A 23409-nucleotide genomic window follows, 5' to 3' on the forward strand; every position below is an offset into this window, starting at 1 on the left:
GATTCAAATGAACACTGAATTTTAAAAACAGTTACCAGAGTTTCATGGTCATCTAGAATCTCCAGCTAAGTTTAGGAGACTGTAAAGCAGCATGCAGCTCATAAAGTATTTTAGATAACTCTTTTTAATATATTAACATATGAATGGCTTGTTTTATGAATTTTCACATTCTGACTCTAATTGGATATGCTTGGAAAAGGAACCACATGAAGATGAATAAAGAATCATCTTTATCAGGTAATACTGAATCACTGGACCTTAGAACTCAGTGGGGAAAAGAATGATTTCATAGACCACAAAGGAGTGTTTCAGATTGGATTACCATTTCAAAGCACTAGCCAAGTGAAGTGAGGAAATGACATATAATGTGTTAATAAACAATATGTAATCCTTTGGGCACATGTTTTACAAACGTACTAGTAGGAAAGGACAAAGTGCACCATGGCTGCCGAGCAGAAATTCTGATTCACTGCTATGCACATACCCACAGAGCATTCTCGCACAAAATGAAGGCACTTCATTTCCTCCCACAGAAAACTGAATTCTTCATGTGAAAATATAAACGTGATTCTTTTTGTAATAAGTAGAAGTCATTTCCTGACTAGACTTGAAATCCTACAAAAGGTCACCTTAAATTATGTTTTATCTGCATAATAAAATGTACTGCTATAATTAAGCAATCATAATTATAAATCACAAATTTTTCATAAGTATTTTTGATTGAAATTATCATTATTTAAACTCAGCTGACAGACCTGATTTAAGCCAATTTTATAACTCTAAGAAGAAGCTTGAATTAAATGAGTTCTAGTGCTCATAGGACATATCTGCCTCTTGATATAGAGGTATGTCATGCGAAAGACCTTAAAATTATTATTAATCTTAAAATAAGTTCTTAGAACTTAAATATAAGGATCTTCTCTTCTCTTTTGAACAGTACTATTCATCCAAGATATTCAAGAACTGCACAGAGAATATATTAAAATCACTCAATTTCATAATTGAAGAGATGTAAATGAAATACCCTAGACATATTATTTTTGTGCATCAGTCTGGCAAAATATTAAAAGTAGATAAACAGTGGTTTCCAGGGTGTAGAGAAAAGTTATTTATCCTCATTTAAAAAAAAGGAATTTTTGTATCTTTGCATTCAAAAATAAAGCAGGCTCATGTGTGAATGAGCTAACAAAAGAAGAGAAAAAGAAAACTAACACAAAAAGCTAACACAAGAAGATGAAAAGAAAACAGCTGGAAGTAATTAAAAATATTGCAAAGAGAAAACGGTACAGCAAGGACAGGAAGGCTGTTGGGGCAGAAAAGGCTCCAAGAGTAATGAAGTTGCAACCCAACTGGACGCAGGGATTTCCAGGCACTTCGCACAGTGGTGGCAAGCACAGCACTGACTTGAGTCCGGCTGCCTGGGTCTCAAAGCCGGCGCTGCCATGTCCGAGCTCTGTAACCCTGGGCGGGCAAGTTGCTTAAAGACCCATTTCAGATTTCTTACTAATAAATTGAGGATACCTATAAATAGGAAGTCATGTTAATAGTGTTGTGAAGAATATGTGGGGTTATATATAAAAAACTCTCATTGGGGCGCCTTGGTGGCTCAGTCGGTTGAGTGTCTGACTTCGGCTCAGGTCATGATCTCACGGTTCAGTGGGTTCGAGCCCCAGGTCAGGCTCTGTGCTGACCGCTAGCTCAGAGTCTGGAGCCGGCTTCAGATTCTGTGTCTCTTTCTCTCTCTGCTCCTCCCCTGTTCACGCTCTCTTTCTGTCTCTCAAAAATAATTAAATGTAAAAAAATATTTAAAAACCCTCATAAAAGCCTTGACATGTAGATATGCAATTATCTTTATTAATAAACATTTCATATTCATGCATCTGATTTAATCTTCCAGTTAGCTTATGAGGGAGGTACTATTATTCTCATTTTGGAATGAAGGGTTCAGAAGTTAATTTGTTAAGTAACCAACCCAAGGTCACACAAATTTAATATACTCCTTTCCTGCTCAAAATATGCCTGACTGACTGCAAAGTTTATGAGGTTCAGCACCACATTACCAATGCCTCATTAACATCATAAACCTTTCCTCATTCCCCTGGTGTCTTGGGAACAAGTGATCCTTTTGCGGCAAATAATAATAATTATAATTATAATAATAATAAAATAAATAAATAAATAAAAATACACAACAACTCCCTATTTCTTTTTCTAAGTGAGAATATTGGAACGTCTCGTTGTTAGCATAGTAATTAAATGAGAAGTATTATGACAGAAAACAATCACAGAGTGCCTTTGCCATGAGGTTTAAGGTTTCATCTTGTTCAGCTTTAATGAAGCCCTGTAAGGTGCAGAAAGGAGTGTCTGTTTTTCAAATCACAGGAATCCTCTATAATTAAACCTTGTAATCAAAACATTGCCTGTGAGCAGTTTCCATAAACTGATGTGTCGAAAGAGGAGTTTTAGAAAGAGTTTAAGAAGGGTTCTTATGAATTTTGTTAATAAAAATGCTAATGCTCAATTCTGAGTGAAAACAAAATCAAGTAAATTGTAGGTATTTCTTTAGGGTTAAAATAATGGCATATGTCATTTCCCATGCTTGTTTCTGCAGGTCACAAAAATTTCCCTAAGTGCAAACTCCTCTTCCACACATTCATTGTATTCAGCAAAGCCCTGCCTGACTCCTCATTTGTACTTTTGTTAACACTTATCACTAAATTTAAACCTTTTAGTTCATCAATCTGTGGTGATTCTTTTGCCCCTAATTTTAACTTCCAAATAATTGTATCTCTAAGAGGTACAACCACTATCAAATATGAAAGGAATGTATACTCTGTACTAACTTAAGAAGACAGCCTTGTGAAGGCTTTTAAATCCGGAAGGATTTACTGGTAGGTAACTTAGCGTGGAGCTCACTGTCTGTGCTACGCTAAATGCCAGTGAACAAATTCATACCCACTGGTGGTTTGATGACCTCGAGGATACCTTCACTTCTTTCACTGAAGTCTGAGATCACACACACACACAAGTCCTCAGCAGGCTTGTTAGGAATGTTCGGAGCCTCTAGCCTGTTGTAAATGGTATCATCTATCCCAATCCATGGTATATTTGAGAGAAACAAGGACTCAAACATCCTTTGTAATCTTATGAAAACAAGGTATTATATCACTGCATTTTCCTATTTGCTTGCTCCCATTCTCACACTCATGAAACCATTCTTGCCATTGACCACTGTAGAAATGGTAAAATTTATTTCCTTTTTGAATCATTCTACTATATCTTCCTTGGCCATGTTCTTTTTTCCCCAAAAACTCTTATGACTCTATGACCTTTGATTAATGTCAAATCACGGACAAAGGCCATTTCTGGAGGGTGTTCTTTGGTGCCTGACCCATCAGAGTGATATGATATCCACAGAACCCCAAGATCCAATAGCCAGGTAAAATGTGAGGACAGAAGCTGATAGTAGTAAATCCATTAACCAGCCAAATGCCTGGGCGACTTGTCTAGACATGGAGGAATTCTGCTCCAATGGTACATTCCATACTGTAAATCTGAACCTTTCATTTCACCACAACTCAGGGTTGTCCTCTTAGTCATCTTCTCCGCTCCTGCCTGTCACTCTTTTACTAACTATAAATGACTCTCTAGATAGCAGAACTCCATGTGTTCAATCCAAAATGAGCACAATACAAAGCCTAATACAAAGTAACTGTTTACCAAAAGAGTCCATGGAAGAAACTCTAAGAAGCAGCCTGTTCTTATGTCTACAAATAATATATGAAGTTTGAAAAATCTGATCATAGATGCATAGAAAACCCAACGGTTTTCTACCTTTTACGTCCAGTCTATGTTTCAACAATGCTTCCTTCCCTGACACTGCTAAGCTCCTGTGCTCTGTTCTCTGTACCACATCTTATATTTCCTTTTGATTCCTGCTGTTAGCAAGGCACACAAACATTAGCCCCCGGATGACTGGTGTGGGGACAGTGATGATTGCAAAGAAGGAACCAGAGAACTGATTTCGGCTACCTTCCAGAATGAATGACTTTATTCCACTGCATTGTCTGTGAGAGAAAGGAAGAAAAAGAGCATCACTGAGGAGCATGGGACTCCCTGCAGCCAAAGTGCTAGCTGAGGCCCGTCCTCAGCTGGAGGGAAGCCATCTGGCAGAAAGTGAGGTACTGCATCCCTGCACATCATGGTTTTTGATGCTCGACTTTCCTCCTTTTTCATTCCTATTACCCCGGATGTCATAACTTCATCTCTCAGATAACTGACTGAACGTATCTTCGCATCAATAATCTGCATGAAACCAGCGATCTATGAGAGACAAGGTGCACGACGAACTACAGAGCAAGGTCATCTCTTTAGTGCTGCTCCTACAAAATGTCATTTCCCTGAGACACACGAGCTGTCCACTTTGTGTCTTTTATCTTCCATCAGTAAACACACCAGGATTACCATTTGGCTGTGGTAATAGTTTCTGAAAGCTCTAACCTAAAGGAAATTATGTTGATGCCATTAAGACTTCACTGTGGTGATGGCGGGGTATGATAAATTCAACTATCCAAAGCAGAAATACTCCACACAATGGCAAAACCACAAGTCTCGTCAGCCAATTTTAAAATGATTCCATTATTGGGTAAAATTAATCAAGTCATTTATTTCATGGATTTAGACAGGATAGCCAAAGAAATTCATGTCATTCCTCTATAAACATCTAAGCAGCAAACCATGAGCCCCTTTATTTCTCCAAGATTCAAAATTGCCTTACCTAAGTAGAGGCTGTGGAAGCTGGCATTTTAGACAATTAATGTTCCACAAGCAGCTAAGAACTTTTAACTGAGAATGGTAGAAAAATCTATCTTCTTCCAGCCACAACTTGCACTGAAATTGTTGTAGCTCATATTATGCTATGGATCTGAATGACACACAGAGTCCACATTCTCAAAGCATAATACAGAGACAATAGGGGCTGTGATGTACTTAGAGAAATCCTAGGGAAACCAGATCTCCTAAAAAGGTATATTTTAAAAATCTTCAATTATAGCTTATCTGAAAAGAAGCTATGAAAAAATTTTACTATGAAATGTTAATATCTTTACATATGCTATTTTATTTAAATCTTTAAAGGCGAACACTATCATCATCATTTTCTAAATAAGGAAACTAAGGTTTATAGAAATTATTTTCTCAAGTGGCAGAGTCAAGGTTTGAATCAAGGTCTAAATCCTGCATTTGTACTGTAATGGCTATGGAATCTGTGCTAGAATCCTGGCCGAACCATTTAACTACTTAATCTGAGCTTTGGTTTCTCATCTATATAATGGAGCTTACATTAGCACTGAATAGCTTCTCTCCATCATAGCCCTACTGCCATCATGAACTAAATAATTCTTGCTGAAGGATGCAATGCAGTATGTTCAGTAGCCTCCCTGGTCTCTGCCCACTAGATGCCAGTAGCTTGGCCCCATAATTGTGACAACCCAAAATGGCCGCAGACATTGCTACATATGCCCTGGAGAATAAAATCACTCTGGTTCAGAACTACTGATTTAAACTAAAAGACAGTTGTGAAGAGTCCATCAGTTACTACACACGAAGAGCCTAAAAGTTGATAACGGTGAAGAAGGAGAAGAGGAAGAGCAGGGGGAGGAGGAGGAGGAAGAGGAGGAAAATACTTTCATTTGACTAAATTGTATTTATGTTTTATTCAGGCCTGGTTGCATGGATATAATTGAAAAAACTCATGGAAGACTTGATTATAAAGAAAATAAAATTTTCAATGGCTGATAATTTTCTAGTTTTTAGAATTATTTCAAGAAAATTTCCATAAATCTTTTCCTTTTTATTAACTAAAAATGTTTTACATATAAGATTGTATATTAAACAGCCAAGTACATATTTGCTTAGTATAATATTAGTATACATCAACATAGAAATAATACCATTTTGAAATCTATATACAGATTTGAATAGATGGATCATACTTAAAACAATATCACAAATGCTGTTTTTTCCTTTGAAAGGCTAATTAACCTTGAAGCGAATATATACTTGAGAACATTTGGTCATGGATTAATATATTCACTAATGAATGTTACAACTGCGATTAACATGTTGAGATTATCAGTGAGATTACATTACAAAATAAATCTTACCTAAAGTCTTAACGGGATCAGAATAATCAGAATCAGTAAATTGTCCCATAACATTTGTGGCTCTAAATTTAAATCTATGAAATAAAAAAAAAGTTGAAAACCAACAATTTGCATGCTATATGATTTTTTTCTATGAATAATTTAACAAATAGCAATGAAAAATACATTTTTATTAAAGAGAAAATATATTTATAGGATGTAAACTTGGAAATCAATTGCCATCAGAATATATTCTATCTTTATGTGAGATGAACATTTATCCTGCACATGAGAAAATGACTAAAAACTTGGTCACACTCATGAACAGTCAGTAGCTTAATCAGATAAAGTAGATTACATCCTTCATAGATCTGTTTAGAATGAATTATTTCATGTCTTTGTGAAAGTGTATTACCTACACATACTTTATAAGAATAGAATATAAACTTATATCTCAACTACCTTTGAAAATACCAGTGAGCTAGATTTAGGATGGTCATAAAGAACTTATTTTGTTCACATGTTAACAAATCAAGAAAAATGTTTCTTAATGCTGCATGCACAACCTGTGTTTTCATTTTCTGTTTTTATGACATAAAAACAAGAAAATGGTACAGAATGAGTGATCCTAACAAATTCAGAGATAACTGAAATTTATAAAAACTATAGATATCCAGACATTTAAAAATACAAAACCAACTTATATTAATAAGCTTCACTTTATAATTTAACTTCAACTATTCACAAATTCTAATGATTTTACTAAGTATAAGAAGGAGTCTGTGTTGGAAAAAATAGGCAAAATAAATAATATTTGAAGAAAGATTACATGTTGTGGCATATCATTTTTATAACTGTCATTAGATTATGGTTAAATTTTAGGCAAGAACCAAAGTACCTACTTAATAATAGATGATAGAGCATTCTGGTTTTTCAAATGCCTGACTTCTCTACTTTTCTAATGGTAACTTGACCTGGGATGTTTATAAAGAATTTAATAAAGTTTCAACTAGCAGGAAAACATGGAACTAGCTGCATTTTTCAAATTTAGTAGTAAAAATTATATTAAGGAAACTAAATAATTTAAGATTAAAAATTGTGATCTTATGACAAAAAATAATATAGTCAATTTAACAGAAGCTAATGATTAATTTAGCAAAGCATGGAATAAATCCAGAATATCAGCAGTGGTTTTTAATATATTTGATTATTATGATCTACAAAATGACAGATATTAAAGTTAGTAACAAGGATTTTAATTACTAATTCAGGGTTTTGATAATACAAAAAGAAGAAAATTATTGCTATGACTCCAGTAAACTGAAGCTGCCTTCAACTGAAAGACAAGGATAGTGTTTTTGAAAACCCATACATTAGCATATATTGCAAAATAATGAGTGAAAAGCACAAAATATTACATGTTAGTCACATTATCCTCCACAGAAAGAATTAAATTCTTCCTACCCATGTTCTCCAATAAATGTTTTTCATATTGTCATTCTGTCACTTACCATATCAAATCATAATTACTCTGAAGCTTGCCTACTTTCCCTATAGAACTGTACATTTATGGAATGTAAGGACAATATCTTGTTGACCTTTACCATGTGTCAGGTCATAATACATGATAGATGGCCAGTGCTTAGTGGAAAGATGAAAGGATGGGTGGATGGATGAATGAAAGATGTTAACATGTTTGCTATCATGATGCCTAGTAAGCACCAACTATACTTACAAGTATTGCTTTTTTGGTTTTAAAGGTCCATTGCAAATTCTGTCTTCATTGCCAGGAATCATGCAGGCGTTATCAGCACCGATGATGTAGATTTCTTCATTGCCACCGAATTTTGTCTTTGCTTCTGTACATGGGGGGTTAGGAAAGCCTTCATTTGTGAAATATGGCCTTGGTTTATTAAAATAGGCATCATACCACTTTGTTACGTTTCCATCATGCTGAGCTATTTTCAGGAAAAAAGGATAATAGTTACAAGTAAGAGATGAAAGTATTTTCACATTTCTGAAGAGAGTTTCTATAATTAAATGAGGAAAATCTGGATGCAGCATCTGTCACTCTATGAACCACCAGTTATAATTCAGCTGATCTACCTGGATAAACAGGGAACCCTATCTTTCCCCATCACACATGAATCTATAGGCTTGTTGTGGAGAATGACTTCTCAGGTACAGAAAAGAACGTCTCTCAGTCAAGAGTAACTCTCCTGTTCATACCTCCAAAGAAGCCATTAAGACTCTGTCTTGCCAAAATCAAACAATCCTACCAGTATATGGAATAAACAAATTACATATTTTAACTATGCCTCTTCCGATCTTGTACAGGTATTTTAGGCATAAATTAATGGTTAGTATAACTAATGATAATATTATCAATCTATTAAGCTCAACAGTTGTGTGGTAATTGGTAGTCAACCTAATATTCCTAATTTTGAACTGAAATTTCTTTAGTATTCAACAATTCATACTCTACAATTTAACGAGATAGGCTGACAGTTCATGATACCTCCTGCTTCTGTTACGAGCACTTGCACATTTTTGATAGGCCCGTGATCATCATTGTAGTAACAGATTGGCATTCTGATTGTAACTGTTGTTGAAGTCACAAGCAATTTTCCCGTGGCATCATAAATGGGAGTTGGTTTGGTTTTCGGTCGTGCTGGAGCTGTAAACAAAGAAGAAATATCACTGCAATTGATTTTTTGTTTCTGAAGAGGAGGAAATAATTTTCAATTCTCATTTCATGCATGTTATTTACAGGCAAAATGATGATAAACACATATAACAAATGAAATAGAGTTTTGTTTGAATACAACAGATGTTTAGCCATTATTATCTCCTGATGGTTTAATGACATATTTCAGACTTGCTTGAGATAATGGGGCTCAGGTGTGATTTTAAGGCATCTGACTCCTCTTCACATATTAACAAAATTTCAAATTTTATATGCTCTCACTCATAGAACTTTTATAATTGCATTAAATGATACTGATATTTTAGTGGGATTTTCTTTTATTTCCTTTAGCTGATTCATTAATTTCTATTCCAGTCATACCAGCATCTTTCACACAGTTTATTTATGCTAAGCATATGGATGATATCCTCCCATATTTTTCTCCGTGTTCACATAACCATATAAAATACATAAAGTCATACATAATGGATTCTTTATTATGTATTATGTATTCTATATTATGTATTGTAATCACTTCACATATTGCTTTTTTCACTTAAATATTGCTTCTATAAGTCTTTTCAAGTCACCAAGTATGGAGCTAACTCATTCTTCTTAATGACCATGGTGTATATCATACTGTGACAACATCATATCTATTCAATTATTTATTTAGTAATGGGAATTCACTTTTCCTTCAGATTTTGAACATTTGCTGCAATAACCAGGCTTATATTTAGCCTTACTTATGGATCCTTTTATTTCCAGAATAGATTTCCAAAAATAGAATTTCTGGAACCAAAGATATAAATATTTTTAATGTTAAGAGATATTGCCAGAATAATTTCCACAAGTGCCGTGATAATTCACAATTTGCCACCAAATGCATGCAAATATCTCCCAAATCAGTATTTGTAGGAGCACTTCTTGTTCCACTTCATCTCATAGCAATATGTGTATACCAGCTGTCTGAGCTCGGCTTATTCAAACTTCAATTCCCATATTTATTTTTTTCATATTTATTAATTTTTTAAAAGCCTCTAAATAATGCCATAAAATTGAGAATGTTATTTCCACTTTATTCATGAAGAATGACCTTCTGTCACATGGCTATAAAAGGTAAATATCAAATCTGATTTGAATCCAATCTTTTTGGCTTGATCCTTTACATCACTCCTCTTATATGTAAGAAGTTTATTGGAGGGGATATCCGTGAAGAATCAAGGAACAGGGAACAGGAATAGATGGCAAGGGCCATTAGACCACAGATCATAGGTCTAATACCTGCGTAAGAGAAGAAGAAATGAAGGATTCAGCAGGAAGAGCCTCGGGTTTGGGGTGTTCTGAGGAACTCTCAGCCAGGCCACTGGGGAGTCCCTAAGAAAAAGATTCCTGTTAAAGGAATCTGGCATCAGACATGACTATCTAACCTGATAATATCCGTCAAATGCAAATTTAATGAGATTACTGTTTTATCCAAGTTAGTTAACATATACTGTAATAATAGTTGCAGGAGTAGAAGTTAGTGATACATATAACACCCAGTGCTCATTCTAACAAGTGGAGACTACTATTAATTCAGTGTCAGTCCATGTCACCAAAACAATCATGCATGTTACTAGAGAAAAATACTTCTCTAGCACCCACCACTGTCACCAGTACTCACATATTTTCCTTAGACAACTGACCGTGAGGCTCTCTGTTCTGTCTATGTAGAGGAAAGTCAGAACTAATCATCTTCACCTGGGGATGCACAAAGCACTAGAGAGGAAGTTCTGCTGAAGAATTAATATAATGCATCTATTGTCACTTGCCTACTTACCTGTCTGCTACTGAATAACAAAAAGAAACTAAGATGCTATGATAAGCTCTTTGTTGTGAAGTTATTTTGTAAAATAGCTCAGGTTTTTGAAGACTCTATGTATTAGTACATTCCAAATATGTAGTATGTCATTAAAAGCAAATCTTAATGCTTTTAAATAATATTACAATTATATAAACTACTATTGATTAAAAGATAAAATTTATCCGTTTCATCTTACAGTGACTATTTCTTATTCTTAATAGACCTAGTTCCCAGGAGCTGTCCTAAGGGTTTTTCAAAGATTATCTCTTTTAATCTTCACAATGATCTGTGAAGTAGGAACCAGCCTTATCTGCATTTGACAGGCTCACAGAGGTTAAGACATTTGCCTTAAGTGAAGCAGAGATCAAGTGGCCAATCCAGGATTCCATCTCAGCACTGCGACCGAGACTCAGTCTAGAGCTGGCATATTTAATCACTGGGCTCTGCTGTCCTTACCAAAGACTAAGAAAAGTTACATTTTGCTTCAGAAAGAGAAGCATTCTACTTAAGGTCCATACACTTCAATTTTTATCTCTCTGCATGTTTTATTACAGATGTTTCGAGAGAGAGCATATTTGCACATATTTTTTTCAGTCAGGAAGAGAAAGTACCCTGAATGACTGAATAGCCCTAAATTCCTCTTAACAATCTTTTTTGGTTTCCATGGATTGATCTGTGTGGGGCAGGGAGCCTCCAAATTTTAGTTATATTTTCTATAAACAATACCTGTCAGAATAATGAATTGATAGATTTACTTTATAGTCAGAACCATAAAGTTGAATATATGGTAGTTCAGTAAACATCATCTGATTAACTGAAGATAATTTTACTTTCAAAATAAAGATCAGTCAAGGAATTTAATTAAAACTAGTCAAAGTCTAGTTATGGGTAATTGAACAATGAATTTTCGATAATATTAAGAACATAAAATAACAGACTATAAAATTTGCCTCAGAAAACATTAAATTTAGAGGGAAAAAATATAAGATAAATAGTAGGTGGGCATTCTCTTTAATTAAGGTGATAATTTGTATTATTATTTAGATATTTAAATATTGCTTTAATAAGCAGTGTTTATTACGAATGTATTCTTGTTATTGCATATGCATCATTTACTTATCTTTTTCATGTTTATTTATTTATTTTGAGACAGAGAGAGAGAATACAAGCTGGGTAGGGGCAGAGGGAGAGGGAGAGAGAAAGAGTCTCCACTTTCGCAGTGTGGAGCTCGACATAGGGCTTGATCCCACAAACCATGAGATTGTGACCTGAGCTGAAATCAAGTCAGATGCTTAACCAACTGAGCCACCCAGGCGCCCCACATATGCATCATTTAAAAGCTCAACTACATTCTTAACTCTAATAACAGAATTCAGTTATAATTACTTTTTGATTAAGACCATAAGAGGCTCTTAAATACAGAGAACAAACTGAGGGTTGCTGGCGGGGTGTTGGATGGGGGGATGGGCTAAATGGACAATGGGCACTAAGGAGGGCATTTGTTGGGAAGAACACTGGGTGTTATATGTAAGTGATGAATCACTAAATTCTATTCCTGAAATCATTATTATGCTATATGTTAATTGACTTGGACTTAAATTAATTTTTTTTAATTTTTTAAATGTTTTTATTTATTTTTGAGAGAGAGAGAGACAGCATGAGCAGGGGAGGGTCAGAGAGAGAAGGAGTTACAGGATCTAAAGACAGGCTCCAGGCTCTGAGCTGTCAGCACAGAGCCCGACGCGGGGCTTGAACCCATGAACCATGAGATCATGACCTGAGCTGAAGTCGGATGCTTAACCGACTGAGCCATCCAGGCGCCCCCCAAAATTTTTGTAAAGAAACAGTATTTTGCAGGAAGGCAGCTCATGTATGTACCTTTAATGTCCATGGTTATTTGCATCTGAACATTTGGCCCTGCTCCAGCACTATTGATCGCATAAACCTAATAGAAAGAAATATCTTGTTAGTACTTTCATTATGATCATATGTAATTTAAAAATGTTTCCATTTTTAAAAACAACTGCATGTAGTCTATTAATTATATTTTTCTTATACTTACTCAAATGAATACATTATGTATAGGAAGAATGTTAATAATAAAGTAGTTTTGATTTTACAGTACTAAGTCTTGAGAACAGAGGCTAAACAGCCCTATCACAGTAACCAGGAAAGGCTGTAACTTCAATATGAATCCGTAGGAGGAAAAGTCGCTGAAAAGCCACTATGTCTACCCTCCTTCATCTACTCTAACATCTGCTCCTTCTCTCTGTAGCTAGGCAACTCTGGCCTTCTTTAAATCCATATTCAAGACCCTCGTTTTTTCCCCCTTCTTTGAGATGAAATCCTATTCCTTCAACCTTCTTGTTTTCCTGTATTAAATCATCCCTCTGAAAGTTGGCCTTTATGCCCTTCTTCACCCCTGCCCCAAAGTGTCTGACGCTATAACCTGCATAATGTAGCATATACACATAAAACATCCCTGCTTGTATAGACAGAGGGTGATTCACACAAATGTGAATCATTTTAATTAACTTTATTCTTAGGAAACTGTAGATACAGAATTTTCTTTTATTCACTCTATTTTGCTCTATAAAACAAAGACTCTATTCTTGTCCAAGTTCAATGGCAAACACAACTCAGAATACAATAATTTTATTGGAAATAACTTGTTTTCTAAATTAGTGGCCCCCTTCCACATTATAGATACTTTGGGGATGTTTTTATTGAATTAAAACTATAATAATGTATCTGATGCAGTAGGTATGGTAAATAAACCAAGCCTGGACAATGCGGTTAAAAATATCTAAAGGAGATATTTATTGGAGTTGTAAAGTTAAGAAAAGAAGTATTAAAAATGAAAAGTGATATTATGCTGTACATCATTATTTTTGCTTCTTTATGGTACAACCTAACAATTAAGTGAGATAATAAATGAAAAGTTGGGCAACACTACTCAAATTGCATTGCACAAAGAAGTCATTTGTAAACCTGAAGAGATGCATGTTTTGATTCAGAGAATTGAGACAGATATGAACGTTATATATTTCAAATAAAGTCCTAGGAGTTGAGGTTGCTATAAATTACATTTTCTGAACAGAGAATTTTTTATTGCTCTTTAAATTATGAATTAATTGTACTTTGTTTTATTTCATTTTTTTCTTATTCACAAAAGGCAAAGCTGATGAAGCATTTGCTACTTCTTTTAACTATAAATCTTTAATGCTTTCCGAAGCCCAATAAAGAAGTCATTATTCCTATTACAGCTTTTCTCTTTTTTTGTTTCAAATTTTTATTTAAATTTCAATTAGTTTATACAAAGTGTAATATTAGCTTCAAGAGTAGAATTAACTGTTTTTGTTGGTTTTCTTAGGTAAGGAAATTGAGGTACAGAGTTGAGGCAATTTCCCAGAAACAAATAGCAGAGTCAGGATTTGAACCCAGATCAGTTCATTCTCCCAAACACCCTCCCTCTAATAGATTTTTCAGAGTGGTGGTTCATTTAATGGAATATACAAGAATCATAGCAGCACAGATTATACAATAGATATACAGTGAGTGAAGGAAGAAATGAAGATATGTAGATATATAGATATACTATATGCAGAAAAACATACATATGACTATAAATTATTAATAACAGTATTTTTATTACATGATAATAATAAACAACTGGTAGGAAAATTAGTTTGCTAAGCTACCTAAAGGCTTAGTGTGAACACTATCTTGCTTAGAAGATGATATTTGGAACCATACAATTCTACTTGAAAATTTCAAGAGATGCCACAAAAATACATTTTTGAAGTAAATTGTGTGTGTCTGTCTCTACGTATATAAACACACACCTATATATTCTAAAATGGATAATTTAGAATTAGGATGTAAAATGCTTCGCTTTAGTAAGTGCTATGTGAAATGCATGTGAATTTCAAACACGAAGTTACTTCTGCCTTTTGGCTTTGAAATGTGCTTTTTCATTTTCCATTTATGATCACACATTAACAGCTTTCCTTTAGGTAGAATTATTTCTTTGCATATCACTGCTCTCCTACTTTTAACATGCCTTTTCTTTCTCCTTCATTTCTGGATTTCTACTATTGTTGTAAAAAGTTGTTTGTTATCTACATGTTTTCATAGTGCTTGCTGTATTATAATAGGAAATAAGCATTTCATTTGCCTGCATATTATTTTCTACTGGCATGTCTCACACAATCCCACAAAAAGATAGGAGAAATCTAGTGTATATGTAAGCTGCAATATTTTTGAATGGTGAATTTGTAAATTGGCTTTGTAAAATAGGTGAAAAATTAAAAGCTATGATTGCTTACACTGATATTATACGTATGTCCACCTTTTAGTCCTTCTAACATTGCAATGACAGATGTGTCAGTTTTCTGGATAATACTGAGGTTGTGAATCTGGACAGCAGTAGGATCATCTTCCCGGTAAACCAAAGCTTGGTATACTTGGATGTTTCCATTGGGTTGAGAAGGAGGAAGAAATGTTAGCTGAAATTTTGTAACTTCATCTGGTATCTTCCAAAATGTCATGTTGTTAGGTGGATCATTGGGGACTAAAAAAAAATATTAAGCAGTTAAGTTTCTAAATTTGTGTTCCTCTTTTTAATCTAAATATACAATTTATTTGCTTCAAATTTCTGTTTACAAAACATGTTACACAAACATCTTAAACCATATATACTATGGAAACAAGCAAAATGCCTGATACATGGTAGAATCATCGACGTCTATAGGTCACAGAAATCATAATGGTGATCCAATTTGTTAGGTCATTTATTTATTTTGACTTCCATATGTATGTATTTTTATGTAGAAGGCATTTTTGTAACTTTTTGTACTTCTTATTTAAAGATAACATAGACACAGGAAGTTGCAAAAATGGGACATTCCCCCAGCTTTTGCCAGTGGTGACAACTTACCTAATTGTAGTTGAATATCAAACCTGAATATTTGATACAGATACTCTTAATTAGACTATAGATCTTATTCAGATTTCACCATTTTTTCATGCTTTCATAAATGTGCATGCAGTTCAGTGCAATTTTATTCCATGTATACATTCCTGCAATCATCACCAGAAACAAGGTACAGAACTATTCCAGCACCATCAAGAAATTTCCCCTTGCTATCCCTTGTATTTACACTCCATGCATCCCCGCATTACTAACCGCTGTCCTCCAGAGTTCTGTCCTTCTATGAAAAATAACAGATTAATGATTGAGGTCCATCAAAGTTGTTGTATGTGTCAATGGTTCAATCTTTTTTTTTTAATTACTGAGTAGTGTTCCATTTTGTGGATACATCAAAGTTTATTTAATCACAGAAAAACAGTTGGGTTGTTTCCAGTTCTTTATTATTACTAATAAATCTGCTATTAACATTTTTTACAGCTGTTTGTGTGAACATAAATTTTTAATTCTCTGTGATAATTGCCTAAGAGTATGATTGCTAGGTAATGTGCTCTAAGTACATGTTTAGTTTTATACAAGGCTGCCAAACTGTTTTTCAGTGTGGCTGTACACTTTTGCATTCCCACCAGCAATGTAGGGGAGATCTGGTCTCTTTGCATCTTTGTCAGCATTTGGGATCACCACTCTTCTTAAAATTATTATTTTATCTGTTCTAGTAGAAGCATAGTGATATCTCATTGTGGTCCTAATTTGCATCTCCTTAATAGCTAATGGTGTTGAAAAGCTATCCTATCATAAGTTTATTTGCTCACTGTATCTCCTTTGTGGTGAAATGTTTCTTCATGTCTTTTGCCAATTTCTAATTGGACTTCTTTTAAGTGTTGAGTTTTTAGAGTTGTTTATATATTTCAGATATTCCATGTTATTTGTGATAAACATTGGCCTAACATAGAGCAGCTAAGTATCAGTAAACTATCATGAAAAAAAGACACATAAGAATAAAATTAATTTATGAATAAAGTAATTAGTTCTTGCTGTACTACATAATTAGTGCCTTTATACAAGTGACTGATTGCATGAATTATCTATTTTGATCAAATTGAAATGGATACGTCTTCCACATTAAATGAAGGAATTTCCCTGAAGAAGGCTGTTAATATTTGACTGTCAATAGTTCATATGCTTAAGCTCTATTATCTTTATATATTATTTATCATCTTGCAAATATCTTTATAGATAGTGTCCTGTAGCAGGCAAAAAATAAGTAAATACATAACAGTGAGGAAAAAAGAGAAACAGATAAACATGTTATAGTGTCAAATATCACACTTTGGGTGAAAAAAATGCATAACTAAAGTAAAAATTAAATTGGTTCAAGATATATTTTCACATTTGCTTTTATACATGTCTATGATATAAAAATATTTTATTTTAATAAGAGATTCCTCTAAAAATCAGATCAGGGTTAGGGTTGGACAAGTGAAATAATTCTCTGAATGCTGGAAAGAATTTTTTGTTCTCTGAACATCTTTTATTTTACATCTAAAATTCTATTCTTAGAGATTTAGTATAATTGATTAAACTACAATATCTTTGGGAGAGGTCGCACATTCAAAATTTGACGATCAGTGCTATGATTGTGGTATGAGTGTGAATAAATTTAGTAGCATCTTTTCTCACAGGTAGGATGAGAGAGAAGTGCAAAAGTATCATAAGAAAATATATATCTGGGATATATGTGGCAGCAAAATGGAAACATGAAATTTTAGTGTGCTGAGGAGAAGATGTTATCTTTTAATGTAGAACCGTAACTTTGTAGACATTAGAGCATATAACATAATGAAAAGACTAGCTAAAAAACATTTTTTATTTCCTATACTTACCTTACAGATAGCAACAAAAAAACTATATCAAAACATCCCTTCATACACTCTTTCCAAAGATATATCTGGTGGCAAAGAACATCAGGAGTCTGAAGGAGGATACGGGAAGCAGGTTCTGGGAAGCTGACTTTCCACACTTAAGGCTATTGGTTATAACCTTATTCATTCAGACCCTGCACGTAGGAACTTGAGGAAATCTGTATGGATTCTGACATTTATTAAATAGGTTATATAATAAAACCTGTCATTTGATTAGGTGAAGAAAAAAGATATTGGAAGCATGACCTGAATTCTATGATTCAGATTACATAATCATAGAGTATTATCACTTTTATGTGCATTTAAGTCATGGACAGAAAAATTAAAATGGAATTTTACATGAAGCATTAGTGGCCATAGACCATTGGAAATATCATCACCTAGGCAAGGTAACTCAATTTCTGAAATATTTAGCATTTAAATAAATATAAAAATATAATTCAGCACATTACAATGAGCTAATCTGTTTGAATTTCCAAAAACTAATTATTATCCATAACTCCTCTTTGCCTAAAAAACATAAACAGAAAACTTCGCTTTTGCCAATTATGGTGGATCACTAAATTTTATACACTTTAAAAATTTCTTGTAACACATATTCTTTATGCGGGGCAGTATGAGAAATGCTAAGAAACACTCTTAAATTTGTGCATTTTTAGCAATGATGGAAAATATGCCTTACCTGATTCTAAAGTAGTAACAATCACTTCAGCACTTGACTTTCCTTCTACATATGCAGCACTTATGTTTCCAGTGAAAGCTGTGATCACCACGGAATACCTTGTGAATATATTCAAATCTTTAATTTCTAGGGTCTTATTTTCTTCATTTGACTTGATGAAGGAAATATTAAATTCATCACTATCTACCTATAGGAAAAAATGGCTAGTAATTAAAAGAAGTAGCCCTTGAGATCCAAATCACCAAACATAATACTACAAAGCTACATGTGGTTTATGTATCTGGCCAAGATTTAAATTACTTTTTCTTACAGTGAGACTGTCCTGGGAAATCTAAAATGCTACTTTAACAGTTTTCTTATAAGCAATTATTCCAACAACTGAAAGCAGAAGAAAGAAAATCAATCAACCAACCACAAGTAATCAACCCATCCAGTGAACGAGTAAATATCATCTTGTGTCAATGAAACTCTACTTTCTACTTCAACGTTTTATAGGAGAAAGAATATAGGATTTGGTAATTAACCATTAAGGATTAAAAACCCAATTTGGTCACATAATAGTTCCTGTAGAATTTGACAAGGCACTTATGTTTTTTGTGTCTTACTTTCTCTGTATGTAAAATTGGAGTAATAATATCTATTTATAGTGTTTTATTGAGATTTATAAAAATAGATCTGAAGTAGCTGGCACAGAGATTTTGATATTTTTTTGAACATGACCTATCAAAAAAAAAAAAAAACACAGGGGCACCTGGATGGCTCAGTTGGTTAAGCATCTGGCTTCAGTTCAGGTCATGATCTCCAAGTTTGTGGGTTTGAGTCCCAGGTCGAGCTCTGTGCTGACAGCTCAGAGCCTAGAACCTGCTTCGGATTCTGTGTACACATACCTACTTCTTTATCACTTAAAAATAATATTGAGAAATACAACTTCTTTCTGAAATGCACTTTGATATTTTCTGCTCTTTTTTTATTCCAGTTCTTTTAAAACTTTTTAGTCAAGATGGCAGTTTGAAAAATCCCCATCTAGCACTATCCATGGCACTGAATAAGGACTCAATTAATTTTGGATGTTGTAATTATTAGATGTGCAAAAATGAGCATTCTTAGGTGTATTAAGTATAGTTGTATAGTGTGTTCAAACATACTGTGTCTTTGATGGAGAGTCTGGCCTAGTCACTGCAGGGATTCAACACAGCTAAAATTATTAGCATTAAGAAGGAGGGTTTCCTTAAATGAACATCAGAAAATTTCAAATCCTAAAATGCATACTCTCAGGTATCCTAATTGGAGCACTTAAAACCAGATTGTGTACATTGTTCCCATTACTAGGTTCTATTTCAACTTGACCCTCCCTTGTAACTTTGAAAGGTTTTTGTTCAAAATATTCTTCAAATGCTCTTTTATAAGATATTTGTTTAACTTAAAGAAGATGTTGCTATGAGAGACACAGGAAAAGGCTAATAAATAATATGTGTGTTGCAAAGTCAAATAGATTGTTCCAACCTCAGGCAGAGCATTGAAGGAAGATGCTGCACTTCTCTAAAGTGCCGGAAAAGAAGTCAGCATGGCAATACCATTGATCAAGTGCATGTACTCACTGGTAAAATGTGTCTGTATGATTCAGTTAGCTGTCAATATTTAGACATCACATAAAAATCTTTCCTTAAGACTAGGGATATATTCATGCTGGGTAACAATCATCTAGAGACGAGTGATAGCTGCCTTCTGTTATGGGACAGAAGTGTCCAATTCATCACTGCCTTACCCAATTGGCTTCATTTGACTTCTCATTTACATTGCTTGACTGACCACTATACCTACTTGAACTCTGATTTTATAGAGTTGAGGTGAATTTCTCAAGATTCCATAGTTATTTAGCAGCTGAGATGGGATTTTCTTCCAAGTCTTTGAAGAATCCAGAACTCTCTACACTACTACACTGAGACTGATCATATAAAAATAAAATTATAGTAATCCAATGTCTTCCATTAAAACAGTGGATAATAAATATTGAGTAGTAAAAATATGACATAACATGATCGTGATCTACTTTATCTTAAAAAACACTGAATAAAGTCCAAAAAGAATGTTGGGTCCTCAAACACAGAAATGTACAAAAATTCATTATCTTTCTTCACTAAACCTACTCTTTGTGATTGTTAATCATTAATTATTCACTTACCCAGGACTGAAACCTCACACCTTTTGATTCATTGTTCTGCTTCCATCAATCCCTAGATTGTTTGCTCATGTTACATTTGATCATCACTTATTATTATGAAATGTGTCCCATCATTTTTACAGTGTGGTGGTTTTATAAGCAATGTCAGTTATTAGACTCTGGTTCTATTTTCTTTCCTCTTCCTGCCCCATTTGCACCCTTCCCCACCTGCTACACCTGTTTTCATTCCACAGTCAATTCAACCTGCTCTGGGAGTCTTCTCTGTACTGTCTGGCCCTCATAACAACTTTAATAACCTTGCCAGTTTATATTCCGAAAACCCCAGCATACTTCATATTCTGTAATTAGAGTATAATTAGTTATTTATATTCTGGTGTCTCCCACTAGAACGTGAGCTACTTGAGAGCAGAACTTTATGTTTTGCATCCTTGTTTTGATGAATAGAAACAATAAATATTTGTTATTTTGAAAAATAAAGGAAACAATGAACAAAGGACTGTAAGATGCATTAATTTCCAGCAGTAGCACCCATGGTATATCCGCACCATAAATCTTTAAGATTGTCAATTTCTGCTTTATTTTTTTTCATAGTTTCAGAGATTTTTAATGATACAATGTTTTTAATATGACTCTAATGGAAAATTATACACAAAGTTATATGTATATTATGATCATAAATTTATTAGAAGAAATAGGTGTATACATATCTTTACAAATAGTTATCTTATGATGATGAGATTACTGAATATTGATACTTTCTTCTTTATACTTTCTATTTTCTGAGAATAATTGGAAAGTTTTTATTTTTTATATCTTAGAATTATTGATCTCTTATAATAGCACTGTTTTTTTTATTGCACTTCACTTTATTGCACTTTGCAGATGTTACATTTCTTACAAACTGAAGGTTCATGGCGGCCTCCCGCCCCCGGCATTGAGCAAGTCTATAAGCACTATTTTTCTAACAGCATTTGCTCACTTTGTATCCCTTTGTCACATTTTGGTAATTCATGAACTATTTTTTTTTGCATTTTTTTCTAACTTTATTTTTTTATTTTATTTTTTTAGAATATAACACTATTTTTTAACATATGCAATTAATTTCTGCTTTATTTAAGTCTCCTAGCAAAAGAGTTTTATGTCCTTGTGGCTAGAAGTTGACAAAGTCCAGGCTATACCATAAGTCCTCAATTCAATGACGTGTTTTTCCCTGGCATAGAAACCAATGATTTTTGAAGGCAGATAATTATATATCCATGAAATGAGCTGCAGATAAGCTCTAAAATGACAGTGACACATGAAAATTATTCACTTATACATATCCAGCACTTAGCACAATGCTGGAATGTTGGATGTATTTAAAAGTATATGCTGAAAGAAGAAAAGAAGGAACTAAACGCTCAGTTCCAAGAATCCAAGGAAAACTATAAAGTGCTAGGATCTGTTTGAATTCTTGCTCACTTTGACTCAAAAGGTTTGGATGAGCATGTATTTCAACTTGGTGTATTTTATTTGCTACATGATGGTTTTTTCTTTCTCCTATCTGCTGCGTTTATCCAGGTCTTTAATTGGTGAAATTATAATTTCTGTGCCTCAATTCCTCTTTATGCAAAATGAAGATAATATATTTATATCAAAATGTTAGATAAGATAAGGTAATGCTATAGACAGGTTACTGTGTAACTGATATAAAATAAGAAATTATGACATCGCACATTCTTCTTTCTATTGCTCACTAACAATAATAACCTCAATGACAATAACTGTTCTCTTAACAATAATGCTGCGAATAAAGTTATAAATCACTTTTTAAAAAATGTTTTATTTTCCCTTCCTTTAAGCACAATCAGGACAAATGTTTTCAATAATAAAGTGTCTTTAATTTGAACACTGTGTTATCATTTTATAATTTGCTTTTAATACATTCTCCCAGAGCGTTTGTCATGCATGCTGATTACGTTTAGCTAATTACCAACCAAAAGTCTTCAGAAATATGCTCTGAAAAGGAAACATGAACAGAAGACTGAATGGGAGGACAAATGCACCAATAACCCCTTAAATTTTCTTTTAATCATGATAGATCTTTTGAAATAGAAGCATTTCCATTTTAGAAATAACACAGACATAAGAAAATATAAAAGTAAACAAAAGATAGGTAGACATAGAGAATAAGAGATTAGAATTCCCCATAAATTACCTGACCTAACACATTAGGTGCCACCAGAAGAGAGAGGTCACCAGGCCCAGTGGAACCCAAGCAGGATGCTAACACAGTTTTTCCAATTCTCATCCTAGCTAACAACTCTGCATTATTTACATTGTTGATCACCCTGTTTTAAGAGAAAGACCTGATTCCCTTTCTTGGGTGTCCTTCTGTGTGGATGGCTACTCTAGTCTGGTGCCTTCAATGGCCTTTAATTTAAATGTTTGTCTTCCCCAGGATTCGCTCTTAGAGAACAGGGTCTTACTACATGTTCCATATTTAATCGCATCTATTCCTATCATTTCAGCTATCATCTAAATACCAACACCTCCAAAATTTCCAATTCGGGTTTTCTCTCCTGAGCTCCAGATTTATATAATGTACTGCTAAGGGGTATCTTCACGTGGAGGCCTCTCAAACTCAGTGCATCGAATACTGAATTCATTCCTTTCCCCTTAAAATTTCTCTCTCCTCACAATTTTCCAAATCATATATCTTAAAGTCATCTCAATTATTCTTCTCACTCACCATCCACTGATTTTTTTGGCATATCCTGTAGACTTAAAATATTTTTCATTCTGTTCCCTCCCTACATTTTTTCTGTCTTTATTTTTTCTTACCCAGTTACTCTAGTAGCTTCTTGACCCCTTGCCTAATTTTGTACTAAGATTGCTGTGTCCTCTGCAGTGCAACCATGCTGATCCTATAAAATAGAAATCTATATCCCAACACTGCTTTAACTCCTCAACTGACACTCCGTTGGCCTTTTCATAAAATCCAAACTCTGTTACATGTTATACAGTCTGCCTCCTGAT

General features: G+C 33.9%; 1 protein-coding gene across 1 annotated transcript in view; it reads right to left on the reverse strand.

Moving 5' to 3' along the window:
* Window positions 1-23409, reverse strand: part of PTPRQ (protein tyrosine phosphatase receptor type Q) — a 194975-nt gene that overhangs the window by 46100 nt on the left and 125466 nt on the right. The window contains exons 28-33 of the mRNA XM_029954974.1: window positions 18210-18396; window positions 15004-15248; window positions 12554-12620; window positions 8662-8820; window positions 7879-8101; window positions 6165-6238 (exon numbers count right to left, since the gene is read on the reverse strand). Of these exons, the coding sequence (XP_029810834.1) occupies window positions 6165-6238; window positions 7879-8101; window positions 8662-8820; window positions 12554-12620; window positions 15004-15248; window positions 18210-18396 (955 nt within the window). The remainder of the gene's footprint in view (window positions 1-6164; window positions 6239-7878; window positions 8102-8661; window positions 8821-12553; window positions 12621-15003; window positions 15249-18209; window positions 18397-23409) is intronic.

Source organism: Suricata suricatta, chromosome 10 (assembly GCF_006229205.1).
Source record: "Suricata suricatta isolate VVHF042 chromosome 10, meerkat_22Aug2017_6uvM2_HiC, whole genome shotgun sequence".
NCBI classification, from domain to species: Eukaryota; Metazoa; Chordata; class Mammalia; order Carnivora; family Herpestidae; genus Suricata; species Suricata suricatta.